The sequence below is a fragment of the Pantherophis guttatus genome, chromosome 1, assembly GCF_059756535.1.
Source record: "Pantherophis guttatus breed Tessera chromosome 1, ASM5975653v1, whole genome shotgun sequence".
Taxonomy (NCBI): Eukaryota; Metazoa; Chordata; class Lepidosauria; order Squamata; family Colubridae; genus Pantherophis; species Pantherophis guttatus.
In genome coordinates, this window is record NC_142063.1 from 188223412 (window position 1) to 188241561 (window position 18150).

The 18150-nt window shown below is 34.6% G+C and overlaps 1 protein-coding gene across 6 annotated transcripts in view; it reads right to left on the bottom strand.

Moving 5' to 3' along the window:
• The window catches only part of RUNX2 (RUNX family transcription factor 2), a 233008-nt gene that overhangs the window by 84310 nt on the left and 130548 nt on the right, over positions 1–18150 (bottom strand). For 4 of the 6 annotated variants that reach the window (XM_060689384.2, XM_034426775.3, XM_034426781.3 and 1 more), the window contains one exon: positions 10756–10917. The exons of the other annotated variants lie outside the window; for them this stretch is intronic. In XM_060689384.2, the coding sequence (XP_060545367.1) occupies positions 10756–10917 (162 nt within the window). The remainder of the gene's footprint in view (positions 1–10755; positions 10918–18150) is intronic. 6 annotated transcript variants of the gene reach the window in all.

The following is an 18150-nucleotide window of genomic DNA, read 5'->3' on the forward strand; positions in this document are numbered from 1 at the left end:
CACACACACACACACATTTGATACGTTATGCTATCGTATGTATTCTTCAACTTTAATGTAGTTCTTTCATTCTATGCCTCTTCAATGCCTAGTTACAGGATTTACTGTATGAAGCTACTGTTCCTATTACTTTTATGACCCCAACGCAGGAACTGCAGCAAGATATACAGACTAAAGCTTTCTTTAAGTCCATCTTGGTGACTCCAGAGAATATCTATGTAGCTTTCTTCCCAACAAGATTTGTCACTTTTTCTGTGATTCAGTTTCTCCACCCCTACATTTCCCAGCTTATTCCATAGTCCTCATAATTGTTTAAGAGTACTTTCATCCAAATATTAATCAGGCCCAACTCTGCTTAGCTTTTATACCCAGACAAAGTTAGTCATGTGTTGCTATTTTTTTTTAAATTTCAAAGTATTTCAAACGAATTAATGTCCCCTTTCCCTGCCTTCTTTCTTTTTCATCTTTTTTCTTTTCTTAAGCAGTGGTCTTGTACAGAACAACAAGAGTAAGAATTGTAACTGTGTCCATCCATTGATGGAATGATATCCACAAATTAATCAATTCCCTCTTCAGGTATACCCCTTTGTATCTTGTAAAATAGTTATGGAATGATAGGAGAATCATTTGAATAAATCTGGGGCACAGAAAGCATACAGGAATAGAGAACACAGGGATTTCCATTATACAGGTGGAAATATATTCACATGAGAATAAATATAGGCCAAAATATCAAATGTGGATATATTTCTACATTTGAATGTTTTGTGCCCCTGCACACTTGTTCAAGATTGTTCTGGGAGCATGAGGAGACAGTAAACATGGTGAAATCTAGGTTGATCTTATCCATATTTATTTTCAAGTTTGTCCTGGACTCAGAATTGAAACAATCTTGAAATTTATTAACTGAATTTCAGAATTAAATTTGATAACAGATGTAATTTCTACAGATTGTCTGAATAAATGAATTCAAGGAAAAAATACATAAAAATATACTAATTCAATTGCTAGATAGCTATCAGATACAAACCGCCTTCACATATCTATCCATTATTGCTTTATGTTAATGTTGTATATCACTTTCTGCCAAACATTAACTGCTACTGCATGTCAGGTGTCAGATCTTTTTAATATTCACATTACAATATTTTTAATATCAAATACTACTACTTCTGAATATCAGATATCACCACAATATTTATTCCAAATCCCACCTAATTTTCCAATATTATTGAACAGTAGCTGCTAAAGATACTTAGTGAATGCTACTACAGGACTACAATATAGTTTGGACATTTTATTATTGTTTCTGCAAAATCTTACCAAAAATGCATGCGGAATATTGAGTCATTGCCAGATATTTAGCAAATATTTGTGTGCCGAGAAAATATTTTGAGAATGTCATCACAGTCATTAGAAAGGAATTTTTGACACATAAGTGCATTGATTTCTAAGGTATGTGAAAAACCATACAAATGCCTTGTGTACACCAAAGAATCCATCATATGGCAGGTCAAAGGATGGCCTAGCAAGTAGAGCAGATAGAAGGCACAAACAAATAAAGTTCTTGTTAAATTACAGTAGGCTGTTTGGGCTGGTTTGGTTAAACCATTAAAATAATGGGTTACTATAATAGGCATGTGCTTGCAGGCTCCCTGCTCATTTTACACCAGAGTTCAGAAAACCTCCCTTCGATTTATGCATTTTTCCTTCACTGCCACTGCCACTCAAACCCAGACTAAACGAATTAGCTTTAACTATGACCAAATAGTAATAAGCCAACTTCAAACCATAATTTGAATGGTTAATTGGGTACTGTAGGCCTGACGGAAGCCTAGGCCAGCCTAGGTTTAGCATTAGGGTCAAATGCAGTGATATTACCTTTGATCCTGACCTGGATTATATGTCATAACTGAAGAAAGTCATCTGAGAAAAGGAAACTGAATTTTTCTTCTGACTTGTTGGTCCTGCTTCTCAATCTGGCCATTCTTACCAATTATCCTCAGTGAAAAATAGAATTCCAGTAAGAGTTCTTAGAACCCCAATTCTGGGGGCCTCCCACGTTGAACCTCTTATTGATTTTTGTCTCAGAGGCTGGGGTGGTAAGATTTGTTCCTTTTATATGTTTGGAATCAGACTTTTTGTTCTTCCCATTAAGAATTAGCATGTTGTTTACCCAAATGACAAAAAAGCCAGTTAGGAATAAATTATTACCAAAGCAGTTCAGGCTGTGAGGCCTTATTCCAGTTTAAGTTAATATAATTTTAATGAGCACTTCAGAAAAAGGATATGGTGCTTATGGAAAATGTCTCTAATTAATATCAGACTTCAAATTAGGAATAACAAAAAAGGCAGTATCATTTGGTCTCAAGCTGGAACTCAAGTGTATTTTGGCATCATTACTAACTGTTAGCAGCAAGTTCTGAAAACAGATGCAAATCCTGATATGTGTCCTAAATATAAAACATATTGCACAAAAGAGCTCAGATAAAACATATCTATACACTCACACATTGATTGCAGTGTGCTATTTCCTGTGCCAGCAACAAATATATTCCATTTCAGAAAGTTTCACCAATTTTTTCCCCTTTGGTTAACCCTCATTAAAAATAGACTGCCCAAGAGTATATAGATTTTTTTCCCCTTTATTGAGTTTTCTTGCATTCTTACCTTCCATTAAGGCATCAGGATTATTATACATGTAAAAACTGACATATGTAGCACATCACTGAGAGAGTAATTCTACTTTGAACAATCCCAACACAATCTCTATGCCATTCCTCTTTACTGTGAATTTTTAAAAAATAAAGACATAATTTAGTCAAAGAATTCAAGTAAATTTATAGTCAATGGTTTAGTTTAGCTTTTGTAAAAAACTGAAAATCTGAATATGTAGTCCAACAGAAAGTAGGAGAATTGTAGAGAAAGCAAATCCTGCTCCTGAGTGTCTGCCTGTTTGTGTTGATGGCTGCTAGGACTATGCACATCCTTTGGAAGAAATGCTTCAGAACCTTTAAATAAGAGCTTGGGAAAAATAAGGCAAAGTGCTGATGCAGCTATGTGAAGCCATATGAGTCAGTAAAAAGATATGACTGCTTTAATAATTCAACAAAAGGTGCTTTGTAAGTGCTTCTCTTTCAGAGGATTTGCATAACCCTAGTTTTTGCATCAAAATTGGGCCAAATTTTGATTGCACAAAAAGAGACAATCATACCATTTTCTTAATATCTATCTCCTTATATCCAGGAAAAGAAAGTTAATACTTCATGTTTCCCTACCACAGCCGCCGCAAACTAGAGAAATTAACTTCGTGTCATCACAGTTTCAGCTAAATTTTAGGAGATCGGGATTGAATTAGAGAAAATGATTTACAAAGGTTGTTTCAGTGCTATTCTCCATAATGCTGAGTTTGGCCCAGAGAAGATATTTGGCAATAAAGATAGGGAAATACATGCAAAATTATTCTATTGGCTTTAGTTTCACATCTAATATGTAAAGTGGCCCTATTCTGGAATTGTACACCAAAGGGTGAATAATGTACTAGTAGCTCAAGCACTAAACTAGGCATTAAGACTGCAAGACTTTAATTGGACCTCTTGATTTTTAAAAATACAAACCAACCTTGTTTTCCTCTAGAACAGATGTATGCCATCTTTTAAATTTTTCAAACTGACTTGGTCTGATATCTTCGCTAGAAAAAAAAAATACTGCACCAATTTGCCAATATATCAAATTAGGGTATTCTAATATAGCCTTTACAGATAAAGGTCTCAAAGGCTAAAGGCTAAAAAAAGAGTACTTTCTGTTTGAAAAGTATAGTATGAGATCACAAAATGAACATTCACCATGGGGGAAAAATTGGAATATTAATTAAAATCCCTATTATAAGTCCATCAAATTAGTAAGCATAGTTTAAAGAATGCTAAAAAGCTCTGTTTCATTATGATCCCCTACTGAAAAAAAAATCACTTTCAAAACATTTTAGCTGGTCTTCTTACAGGGCCATTATCATAAGGATTTTTGGCTGCTCATTTGCCTTAGACAAAATTAAATTCAGTTAAATTTAACAGTCATTGTACAACTAGCACATACTTACTGTTAGTAATGACTAACTTTGGGTGACATTCTGGCTCCAGTAAAATCAACTGCAGAACTTCCATTGATTTTGCTGGGGACATTATTTCTGTTTTAATGTTTACTGGAATGGATTCCATTATCTTCCATAAACTTCCTCCTTGACACATATACAAGGGCTCTAATTGTCCACATGCATCTATAAATTCATAATTTGTTCTTTCTCCCCCACCCCCCACATATGAGAGAGGGGGGAGGGAAGAGAGAGAATGCAGCAAAAATAAAAATTATGTGAAATACACTCTATGGTTGCCAGATGACATTTTTAAGCCTGCAGCTTCATTTAGGAACATCACAAATCAACCTAATGAAATGGATTATTCCACAGATCTTTTTAGTTTAAATAACTCATCTTTTGGCAAATCTCCATCTTTACAAGGTGAAACTTTCTCTTTATATATGTGTGCATATGTGTATGTGTGCATTTTACTTTTTATTTATAAGATTTATAAACCATTTCACCCCAGAGGCTAAACAAGATGTGTACAAAATCAGTCAGAATACAAAGAAGACTTTAATTAAATAAGTAAACAATAAAATGTGAATAATAACAGTAATGGTACAGATTTTCCTCTAGCTGCTTAATCATAAAAAAGCCAGTTTTAACTCCAGTGTGGTCATTCTTGTTTTGTCCAGTGGGGTAAACAATCAGTCACTGGGTTTATGTACTTCAGTTCTCTTCCTTTCATGTACCTTCTGATAGGAGAAAATCTTCAGCAGGTGCTCCCTATACCTCTTGGCTGGGTAAGCAGAATTTAGTTGGAATAGGTAGTCTCTAAGATATTGAATCCCCAAAATATATAGGTATTAACTATCTCCTTAAACTACACCTGGAAACAGATCGATAACCAATCATAGTAGCTGTATTATATGGAAATTGTGCAGGGGGAGTTGCATTTCCAGGTGATTTTCAAAGGTAACTCATGTATAGTGAATTGTAGAAATCCAGGTGCAAGATCACAGAGGATGAGTAACTGTCTTCAGAGTGCCCTGTTCTTGGTAAGGCTGTAACTGTTACAGCCGGCAAAACAGGGCAAATGCCCTTCTGCTTGATTAGCAGGAACCCCAAATCTAGGAGTGCCCTCAGATTGTGAGCTTGCTCTTTCAGGGAGATGCAGCCCCATCAAGATCTAAGGTTGCTTAGATCTTGGTGGGCTGCACCCCAGAATCAGATGTTTGGGCTGAATCAGAACCAATTTCTCTCCTTTTAGATTCTGATTCTTTAAATTCTTGACACTGGATCAAGATTTCCATCATATCTCCCATTTGGTCTGGTATACAGATGTATGGCTAGATATTATTGGTACATTAATGATGTCCGTTCTGTTGGCAGATGACCTTTTCTAGCAGTTAATGTACATGTTAAATGGTACAAGGGAGAAACAAGCCTTGGAATACCTCACATTGGCATGCCCAAGAGCTCAACCTGCAAACACTGACTATATTCACTTAGGAAGGAGCAGAACCACTGTAAAAAAGTGCTTCCCACTTCCAACCCTGTAAGTGGTCTAGGATCAAAGGCGCCTACAAAGCCTAGCAAGACAAGAATGGTTGCATGCTCACCATTCATAGCTTACCACACATCTCTAAAAGCGGCCAATGTGGCCTCCATCCAGCATCACAGCCTGAATTGTATTAAGGGTCAAAATAATAATCCAGTTCTTCCAGAACCCTCCACTTTCTTTACCATTTTCCCCAACCTTGAGGTTGGACAGAAGATAATAGCTGTTCAATATATACAAGCCTTCAACTGAAGAAAAAGATTAAGCTAAATACAACATTATCTCGGTGGTATTAAAGCTAAGGAGTCACCACTTATACTAACAGATAATTCCAGACTGCATGCATGCAAACTATGGGATTTTATACATTAATTGCTCCCGAACCAGAGCTGACCAAACTCTAAAACTCAGACAGTAACCACTGCAGTTACTACACCTTTCAAAGTTGAACAAGCAAAATACAACATTGTAGTTTTAGAATTATTACTTTTATAATAATTTAGTATAAGCATGAATAACTTTGAATATTAATTGCAAAAAGGAGAGAAAGAGAGATTATGCACAGGTTTCTATGTACAGAGGGTTAAAAAGTGGGCAAACAATAGTGTTGAATTAGCTGAACCTTTTGCAATCTAAAAGCAAACACTTAAGAATCATGTATTGTTCAACATTAAAATAATACATTACTTGGAGTAAATAGGATAGCAAATCAACACTTCTTTGACACTTTTCCTCTAGGTTACATGAGCTAATGGAATATGGAATTGAGACATGGCTTGCCATTCCCAGAAAAAAAATGTAATCCTAACCTGATCATTATGTTTCCTAAAAGGAAAAAAGAAAGCCTAATCTCCAAATGCAAAAGCACTTTACAGCTTTTTATTGTGCCAGTCAATGTCCAGATATGGCACATAATGTAGAGTTTTATTATAAATGCCTTAACACATTTGCTAACTCACTTGTTAAATACATCTTACTATCCATGTCCCCACATCCTACTTTTGTCTAGCAGAGCCATTAGGATTATCAAGTCAACGGTAAGCAAAATATATACGATCAAAACCCTCATTTTCTTTCCTAATAAATAAATGAAGATAATAAATAAAGTTAAACAACAAATCTGCGAACACCTACAGGGAAACAAAGTTAAAACCAGAATCCAACATAGATTTATCAAAAACAGATCATGCCAAACAAATCTTGTTGCATTTTTTGACAAAGTGACTAAATTAGTAGACCAGAGAAATGCTACAAACACAATATACTGTACTTGGACTTTAGTAAGGCATTTGATAAAGTAGACTACAACCTAAGATAGAAAAATGTGGGTTACACAGCATAATCACCAGATGGATTTGTAACTGGCTGACCAAGCACACTCAGCAAGTAGTCTTCAGTGGAACTACATCTATATGGAGAGAAGTATGCAGTAGAGTATCTCAAAGTTCTGTCTCAGGCCCAGTACTCTTCAGTATCTTCATAAATGATTTAGGTGAGAGGGTAAAAAGTGAACTCATCAAATTGCAGTCGTCATCAAGCTGGCGGGATAGTCAAGACACCAGAAGATACGCTCAAGATCCAGAAGGATCTTGATAGATGTGAACTGAACCCTATCCAACAAAATGAAATTCAATGAGAAAAGTAAGGTTTTATGCTAAGAAAAACCAAATGCACAGGTATAGAATATTGTAGGTGGTACCTGGCTCAAAAGCAATAACTATGAGAGATCTAGGAGTCCTAATGGGTAAGTATTTCAATATGAGCCAGCAGTATGCTGCAGCTGCCAAAAAAGCTAACACAGTTCTATGCTGCATTAATAGAGAAATAGATTCAAGATCATGTGAAGTATTAGTCCTACTTTATAATGTCTTGATAAGACCACATATTGCATCCAGATTTGGTTGCCACCATATAAAAAAGATGTAAAGGCTCTAGAAAGGGTGCAGAGAAGAGCAACAAAGATGATTAGAAAAGTGAAGGTAAAAACATATGAAAAATGGATTGCAGGAATTGGGTATTTCTAGTTTAATGAAAAGAAGAACTACAGGTGACATGATAGTAGTCTTCCAATATCTAAATGGCTGCCACAAAGAACAGGAAGTCAACGTATTCTCCAAAGCATCTGAAGACAGAACAAGAAGCAATGGATGGAAACTAATCAGAGAGAAGCAATCTAGAACTATGGAGAAATTTCCTGACAGCAATAATAATTAACCAGTGGAATCGTTTGGCTTCAGAAGTTGTGGGTTCTTCATCACTGGAGGTTTTTAAGAAGAGATTGGACAGCCATTTGTATGAAATGGTATAGAGTCTCCTGCTTGAGCAGGGTGTTGGCCTAGAAGACCTCCAAGTTCCTTCCAACTCTATTATTCTGTATTCATAAAATATACCCTCAAAACACAAATAATTTTCCTTCCACCATTATAGTTTTGAAATTTTTATTTTTTTTCAAGGGTGACAGAGGTGGCACGAACAACAGAAATCAAGCTACCAACACAAATAACTGCAACTGGAGCAAAGATGGTCAGGTAGTGGAGTTCAATTCAGAATCTAGGATTGATTGTAAGGAAATGAACTGAGTGTAACATGCCGAGTATTCATGAGAAATAATTGCCAAAACTCAAAGAGAGTACTTTCATATATTGGCAATTCCCGGATAGGAGAACCCAAGTATTTATGACATCTATTGCCCTTTCAAACTTTCTGTTTGCTGTCTGAAACACTAATATAACCCTAATATATCTAGACAGCTATAGACTGTTAAAGATGCCAAGAACATCAGCATGATAAATGTGTGATGGTAAATGGTGGGAGGACTTCTTTAAATTCCTTAACCATAAATGTGGCTAGATTCCTTATTTTGCTTGACACTAATAAAGAAAAGCCAGATGTTGACATTAATATATTTAACTCTATTTAACCAATAATCACTGTAAACACTGTTTAAAATGGAAATATGGTTGTGCAATATATCAGAATTAAAGATTCCTGCTGCTTTTCTAAGCATTATGTTATTAGCTACTGGAAGCATAAAGCCTTTATATTTTGTTCAAATACCAACGCTGATTTAAATATAGTAGTAAGGAAGTTGATATAGAACACCCTATGACTATACTTTATAAAAGGATCCTTTAACTCTCTGAATAAGAAAATGCCATCTGAATAGCTTCCTTTTTTTTCATTAAAGCTTGAAGTTAGCAGTCTCTTCCCGATCTTCCTAATATCTTCAACACTAATCTCCTATTTAAATCTTGTCTTCATGCCTTTCTTCTTTGCTGATCCTTAGATCAGGATTATCTTTCTTGATTTAACATTTGGCTTTCTGTGTTTTTCCAATTCTGATAATGAAATTCTTTAATTTTCTTCCTTTCCAATTTCTATTTTTTAGTCACGGCAGGGTATTCCATTTAAATACTTCCCCTGTCCCCACTACTTCTTTGGAATTCTATCAATAATAATTGAAAATTGTTATATGTTATAAAATACAAATTGGCAATATGTGTACTATTATTTCAAATTTCAAGATAATTTATTATAGTCTCAGTTTAAAAACATCAATAATGATCCTTTTTTTTTGCTGTACTTTTAGTTAAATTATAACTTGTTCAGTCACCTCAAAGCCATAATTCTCTAACTAAAAGGCTTGTTCTCTTTCTTTGAAAAAAGGGAGGGAAACACCATGTTAAGTTTAGTGAAAGAATTTACCTTTTCTTAGAAACTATGAACAAAGGAAGTGCTGTTTTTTTTCTTTTTCTAATGGGATGAGATGAGATGTCCAAGTTCTTTGGCTCTTCCCCATGTGAGACACTTAAGCTGGAATGAATACTGACAAGCAGGGGCTCTGGATCCCAACCTACTGCTTCCCGCAGGTATTTGCCAGTAGCAAAAATTGCAAAAAAAAAAAAAATCACTGACTTGACACTACAGAGACTTGAAGTAAGTGAAGATGGCCTAAATTTAAAGTCAGTTGTATGGGTTCTATTTCAATTAAAAGGAAAAAATAACAACAACAAGCTGGCTGGCATTTCCAGAAGTCATACATTCGAATCTACCCGATATGGATATGAAGATAAACATCTGAAGACAGACTGAATAGCTGAGAATAAAGATGTTGATTCGTATTGCTCTTTCTTTTGAAATATAACAAATTCCCATCCCTAAGATAAAAGAAAAGAAAGAAACCAGACAAATCAAATCCTGTATGACTCCTGGCTGCAGTTTAGCCTGTCAATGATACTATATATTCTATAGACATTCACCTGGCTGAGAGTCAAACAGGTGCACGGAATGATAAAAACTGTGTCTTGCCAACTTGACAAAAAGATGAGGAAAGCAGATCATATAGAGTTTTTTACAGGTTAATCATAAATCATACTTCAGGCAAACAGGACACTAATAACAAACTACAGAGGATGACAATGAAGGGCTGGGTTGCAATATAACAATAAGATTATTTTCCAAGAGAACATACTTTTTTTAACAAGTGATAATTTGTTTAGACTTAGTATTGCTGATACTTAGCATTATTTCTGTGAAGATTTTCATTCCTTTTTCATTGCTACCATCCTCAACCTATTCCAAGATGGCATTCTATTCTTTAATTTCCTAGCTTCTGAGAGGGATCTTGATTACATAATAAAGTCATTTTCTCTGCCTATTAACTCTAGAAGAATAGAGTGTGATCAAAATATTACAGCTATGGAGTTTTTAACAATAATGGGTGGGCAAATTTAGGAAGGAAGGAAGGAAGGAAGGAAGGAAGGAAGGAAGGAAGGAAGGAAGGAAGGAGAGGAGGCGGAGAAGGAAGAGAAGGAGAAGGAGAAGGAGAAGGAGAAGGAGAAGAGCAGCTGTTCATATAAATGAGGTAAAGTATTCCTGCTTTTAAAAATAGCATGGAACAGAGCATAGTAAAGCAATGAGATCCTGAGACATCACGGAATTTTCAGCATTCAAATCACTGCAAAGTGAGGTGGTTACCTCACAGAGGAACCCCAATTCTTTTTAATAAAATGCACCTAAAAATAAATATTGTATCTACTAAGTACAAATGTACTAAGCTGTTCTTGGCTTTCCTAGCTTCCCTCTGAGATAACTAGTTTAATTCAAACACAGTCTTTACCTGAGAGCCGCCTGGGCACATCGGTGATGGCAGGAAGCCCTGTACCTCGTGTGGAGGACAAGGGAGTTGTGGAATGAATGGATGGTGAAGTCATCTGGCTCAAATATGATGGGTAAGACTGGTCATAGGACCATGGAGGGGATGACTGTGCTTGTCTGGGGTCTAAAAACAAAACAAAAGAGAAAATAATTTAAAACGAAAGACAGGAACAGTTGGTGGAGACAGAAAGTCTAAGTACGATATGTAAGATGGGAACATATGAGAAGAACTTCAAGCACTGGGTCTTTTTCTTCCCTTTTTACTATTCAGAACTGACAACATCAGGCTGACTCCTGAAACTTGAAACTAACAGCATTCATGTAAAATGCAGCCCAGTTTGATTTCAGAGAGGCTTTTGAGGACTGAAGCTGAAAGATATGTCCTATGAAAGACTGATCAAATGCTTTCCAATAGGAAGAATAACTTCCAGATTAGAATTTGATGATGGGGATAAAGGAAGTAAATAGCTGATGTTAAAACAATTGTCAGTGATGAAGGTCCAGAAGTTAGAAAATCTGATGTTAAGAATATCCAAGGACATGGGAAATGGAAGAGGCACAGCAGAAATAAATCTAAAATGAAAAAAGGGACTTCAGGATGCTGGATGATTTCATTTCAGAACTATGGTTACAGTTTTCAGTTCTTTAGACTTTTATTATTCCAAGCTTTATCTGGAAGAATTTATTACTTGTGAAACACATATTAGAATCCTAGATGTTGGAGATGAGCCAGAGTGGAACACATACACACACAAATAATCACACATATTAGGTAATATCAAAATAGTGCCCTGAAAAAAATTCTGAGGAACGGAATAGCATAACCATTCTGTAATAAGGATTGTATTTGTAATAGACACTCAGTGAAAAAATTTCAATTTGCTTTTATGACACAAACCTGTTATGGGGCAAGATAATATATTAAAAAAGAAGAAAAGGTTCCTATAAAAATTCATTTTATGTATCTTTAAAAACTAGAACTAGCAATAGTTTAATGTAATTTACAATGTTCCTTATTCAACCAAGGGTGTGAAATCTCTTTCTCCCTCTCCACTAACTTACATTTTTTGAAAATTCCTTGACAGACTTTCTTACTGCTGGAGGATGAAATGACTTTCCATTGAAAATGTGATTATATGAAGAACATTAAAACAAAATTCATGTCATGCTAGAAATTTATATATAACTTTGCCTCTTCTCTATCACCCAGAATGGAAACCACAGAATGAGGGATGTAAACTACAGAAAGTCAGATCTGATTGGAAGAACTTCCTAATTATAGGAGCAATGTGACCGTGGAACCAATACCTAGAGAGAGGTGTTGGGTTCTCCATTATTGGAGGGATTCACAACAAATATTGGCCAACTATCAGGTGTTTGGGGGCTGTTCCAACTCTCTGATTCAATGATTCCAGCCATTATTATATTGCTAGTTCCTGCTACTAACTTTACAGTGTGTTAGTGATGATGTCATATTTCCTATTTCCTTCTGTATGTATGTGGTTTGGAAGAGATGGGAAATTTCAAAAGAGAAATGCCAGCTTTAGAAATAGGCAGAAAATCAGAGGTATACCCATTTACCAGATTTGAATGCATTTGCAAAGTAAAAAAGTATTCCTATACAAAAAATACAGGAAGTTAATTTATCCAATGGAAACATTTGATCCATCTAGACCCAATGGTTCTTAAACTGGGGGCAACTTGGATATATCCTGGGGTAATGGAGCAATTTGTATTTGCTTGTTTATAATTGAGAATGTAATTGGGGACAGATGCTTATGTAAAACAAGAATATGTTTGGGGTGGGTTATTACATTATCTGAGACTGGGAAAAAGAATAATTGCATCAAATAATTTAAGAACCACTGATCTAGGCTATAACCATGTACCAAACCCAAAGCTTGATAGGTTTAGATTGAAGCCTTTTCTGGACTTACCAAAAGATGCTAGAAACCATGTTTGGAAACTTTTATCCAAGTGCTATGTTTGTCATGTGAAAGTGATACAGTGAGAAAAGTCCTGTAAATTCTTTTCGTATTTGCACAGGATTAGGCACATCAGGAGGTTAGTACAATTACTTGCCAATTCATATTAAAAATGATAAATTGCTCGTTGGTTTCTGACAGTTACTTTGCTTCTCAATCCCACTTCACAGAATATTTTGATCTGAACCAAATAATACCCAACTTTCATTTCCTGACTGGAGAAATAGGCTGGAAAAGAAGTTCCTTATTAACAGTATCAAGCAATGTAGGACTGAAAACAAGAATTTGTTCATCCATGCAAGAGAAATTGCTTTCTGATCCTTCTGGGGGGATATTTGACTATTATCATTCCTGGAGTATTTCTATTTATAAAATAACTATATGTTAATGTAATTTTACCACTGTTTTGTAAATAGAGATCCATTTATAATAATTAGCTGGCAGAAGAAAATGTTTTCTATTTTTTTGAACCCTGAAATAAGTGCTTGGCCCTATTGCCATGCGCTCAAAAGCCCGATTGGGCTTATTATCAGCGGATGTCTTATTTTGGGGAAAACAGGGTACTATTCGGGAAATTTATATAATCATATGAAAACCATTTTTCTCTCCCTCTCTATCTAACATCGTTTAGATTCAGCTTTTTCCCTTCCACTATTCAGACATTGCTTGACGAATTTTAGATGATAGATAGATAGATAGATAGATAGATAGATAGATAGATAGATAGATAGATAGATAGATAGATAGATAGTTTTATTATTCTTTGGAAAGGATTATTCTTCATTCTACAACATACATTATGAGTACATTTTTTCAGAAAGCATTGTTTAGGAACCTAAAAGCATTACTCTGAAAGTAAAGGAGGCATTTCCTAAATGCAAAAATTTTATTTTGTTTGCAATTTTAGGGATGAATGTCCTAACTTTACTTCAATGCTAAGGAGCTGCTAATTAAATTTAATAAAATATTACTAAAACTAAAACTAACTAAAACTTAGCGCATATTATAAAAGATTTCAGATTGAATTTGGCTGAGAAAAGTTTTGCTTAACAAAAGCAACCTGATTATTAGCAATAGGTTAGAGTAGATATCTAAAGAAAGATGCAATCTGATTTTTTTTCTTTTACATTCAAATTCCAAAGCAGAGTAGGTAGCATACAAATGCTAATAACAAATAAAATAACATAGACAGACAAGAGCTTAAAATCCAAAACTTTTCTAAATCAAGATTCCAGTAAAGGTTGCCAAGCTCAGGTCCAGCTAAAAACTTACGTGTGGAATTCCAAAACTATGTTCAGCTTTAGAGATGACATTTGATGATTTCTGAAACCTCCCTGTATATAGCAATAGCGCTTAAACTTATATACCACTTTATAGTGCTTTATAGCTCTCTCTAGGCAGTTTTAAGTGTATATTTAAACATTTAAAAGATCTTAGAAAGAAAACGATACAAGCTACAACAGGTAAGACAAGAAGCAAATGCTCTTAGCAACCAAGGTGCATATTTAGACTGAATTATACAAATAATTATGTATGAGTGATTCAGAAGAAGGAAGAGGGGCAGTGATAGCAATAGAGGTCTAGGAAAAGCAAAAGCATTTGCTTCAGAAAACTAGGCCTTGCAGTGATAAATATCTCCTGAGCTGGCCTGAAATTAGGGAGATGAAATAGTTTCAAGTCAAACCTAAGATTTAATTATTCTTATCTCAGTTTCTTAGTGTAAAGTTCTTACTCTCAGTTATGCACATAGCATTTTTAGCTATTTCTTACATTGAACTGTGCTTCCCAGCCTATTAGAAAACATTTTGAGCAAAATGGTAACCCATTTCACATCATTTTGTGAAATGTAACCAATTGTTTTAAACACATGTCAATAGCAAATAAAGCTATTTTTTTAGTTTGTTGTGAACAATGAACTATGGTTGTGAATTAAACTTTCTATTATGCCAAGAAAAAAATGAAAATATATTTTGTATGCGAAGATTCCAGATCATATATAACTCTTTAGAATTAAAACAAATAATATTCATATTAGAATTAAATACAAATGGACAAATCCATGTCATCTACATCTCTCTCTTTCAGTTAATTAACAGAAAAAGTAGCACTTTAATCTCTAAGCGAGATCTCTAAGGGAGGGAGGGAGGGAGGGAGAGAAGGAAGGAAGGAAGGAAGGAACATAGCTGCTTTAATGATAATGAGGAGGTACAGATAGGCCCAATAAACAAAAAACACAAATATAAAAAGATGTATTTTAAAATATATTCAATCAGAAGCAGATATAAAGCACATTATATTGCAAAATGCAGCACAGAAAAAAAATACCACCAGTGAATGAAGTGGAGATATTAAAAGAAGGAGGTTTCATATATTTCCTATGGATAGTTAACATGACAAAATCATATTTTACAAAGATTATTTCTTTATAAAAACCTCACTGGTAGACCACTAAACCTAAAAATAAAAGAAATAAGAGCAGCTTTTACTGAACCCCAGCGTTACAATGGAAAATAGTTAACAAACTAAAATGTTATTTCCATTTTAAAGTATTGTTATAAAGTTTTGTTCCTTTTCCAGATGCCATAGCATGGTCTTATCTTTTACACTTCCTTCTCTAGCCATTCTCACATCTAAAAAGTTATAAGGAGCATCTCTACCTTGCAGCAGGAAAGGACAATTATGACATAATACAAAATGTTAAAACCCATTAAGAAGTTGAACTTTGGGAAATAAGTTAAAAATGATAGGAGTGGCCAAAAAGTCAGGCAGAACTGGGGGAAGGAGCTTACTTAGCCTATAAAACTAAGATCTAGATTGGACAGCAGAGGGAGTGTCATAGCTATCCATAGGAAAAGCACCTTTTTCAACAGGAACCTGCCTAGGTGACACTGTTAAGGATTTGCTCCTGGGTCAGCAAAATAGAGCAGTGGTTTACTTAGCATATAAGTCACGCAGATATCTAACAATCAACAATCTTGAATATGACAAACATCAAGTCTATTAAGTACTCATAAATTTTGACTGATTCAAAAATGCATACTTAATAGATTTGATGTGCTTATTTTTATTCATTCGACTCTGTGGCTATAAACTAAGTAGCATGAAGATCCTGTATATATTCCAAAAAATAATTATATCTATTAATAGATATAATTAGAATCATCCAACAGTAGAATAGTCCAACAGCAAGTATACATTTATATGCTACTTTTAGCAAACTCATATTGCAAATTCATAATGACACCTATTGGATTCACAATTATGTTTGTTCATATATTATTTCTTTCAGACACTAAAATATAAAGTTAGTATATGTACAAGTGACATATTTTTTCTAATCGGCATATTTTCCACGTGCTGATTGACAAGCTAAGTGTTCAGGTAAATATGCTATTAGGAAATAAGAGATACCACAGAAATATAATAATGAGTATGCATTACTGAAGTACATCTGCATGACATGACACTATTCTTGAAACCAGCATAATGTGATCATGCAATTGCATGTTAAAAATGGACTTCTAGGACCATGAAACAATCTGAACTGATAATAAGCATAGTTTCCACCTCAAGGAGCCTGACAAGAGAAAACAAATCCATCAGCATTTATTTGCTGAAAATAAATGTAAAGATCAACTCCAAAAAACAAAATCCAACTTGTTCTAATCCAAATTTAAAAAGTTAATACAACCAGATTATTACCATAATGACAATAAACTTTCAATTATATTATCTACAACTTCTTCACTGAGATTGCATCATTTCCACTGACCAAAATTTTACGCTATTAAACTTTTAACTTTCTCCTATCTCAAAAATTTGCAATTATATTTTAGAAAAGTATCAGATTAAAAACAGATTCTAAAATATTGCAAAAATTATTTGTTCAAATATAATAGTATAGAAACGTATAGTTATTGGGGAGGGAATGCAGCAAACCCACATATTTTGAACTGACAAATCTTTTATATATGTTTTAAATTTTATTTGGCTCTATGTTTTTCTGAGAAAAAATATATTCTTTTTGAATGTTTTATATCTGAATGACAATTTATTATGTATTTAATTAATTCTGGTAATTTATGCACATGCTGCATACTTTACATTTTCTTATTATGCCTTAGATTTAAATCAACAGATATAAATAAATTATTTTTACATGTACATGAATGCAAGGAAGAGGCAGTCAGCACCCACTAGAGCAGGGGTGTCAAACTCACAGCCCTTGGCCTGGATGCGTCACGTGCTGGCGCTGCCCCGCCCGGTTTAGCGAAGGGGAGAAAAGTCCTGATACGTCATGTGACGCCACCGTGACGAAGTGAATTTGACACCCACCCATATATATACTCCACAAGAGTATATATATCTTATATAGAAAATATAAAATGTATACAGTATTCTCAGAGAACATAATATATGAATCCTGAAAAGAAAATTAAATGTAATACTTGGATCGACATCTACTTCTCTGATAAAAATATGCAGTTTGATTTGGGATTAAATAGTAGCTATGCTTAGGCTTATAATGAACCAATGATCAATTTTCCTAACATGCCAACAATGCATTTCATAACAAGATCAACCTGTGACCCATTAGCGGTGATTGGTTGACTACTAGGATTTTGAAAAAGCCTCTTGGTTTTGCTTCCTGTCTGAGAATGCAAAAATTTGGGATTTGCCAGGCACTTTTCAAGCCACAATAGTTGTCTGCTGGGCTGCATTCAAGTTTTGAAGGTATGTCAAATATAAATATGCAGGTATATCTGTTGTGTAATAACATGCATCATAATTTTAGCAATACTATACATAGAATTAAGTCTCTTTGTTTTCAGTTGGCCTTCTTCCAGGTTTTAAGGTATCTTGTAAATACCTAGCTTTCATTCACAACATAAGATGCCAGGTTTCAGGGTTAATAGTGGAACTTTAATGTCAGTTTAGAAACTTGAGAGACCCAGAATTCTAGTCCTGCCTTAGGCAAAAACCACTGGGTGACCTTGGGGTAGTCATTTTCTCTCAGCCCTAGAAAGAAAGCAATAGCGAACCACTTCTGAAAAGCTTTGTCAAGAAAACTGCAGAGAATTGTCCAGGCAGTCTCCAAGAATCTGACGACTAAATGGGAGGGGTTAAAAAAAAAAAACCCTAGGGAGCCATTAAATGCTTAAAAAATGTATTTTGATAATTTGGATTGATTAGCTTGGATAAGTAGTTTTCAAAACTGTATACTTTCAAATAAACATTTTAGCAAATTTGCCGAAATAATTTCAAAATCCAGATGATTCTGAGATATGTTTTGGGGATGTAATATTCAAGTATTACTATTTCCTTCATTCCACTAAGCTGTGACTTAAAGCTTTGTAGAAGAAGAAGATCAG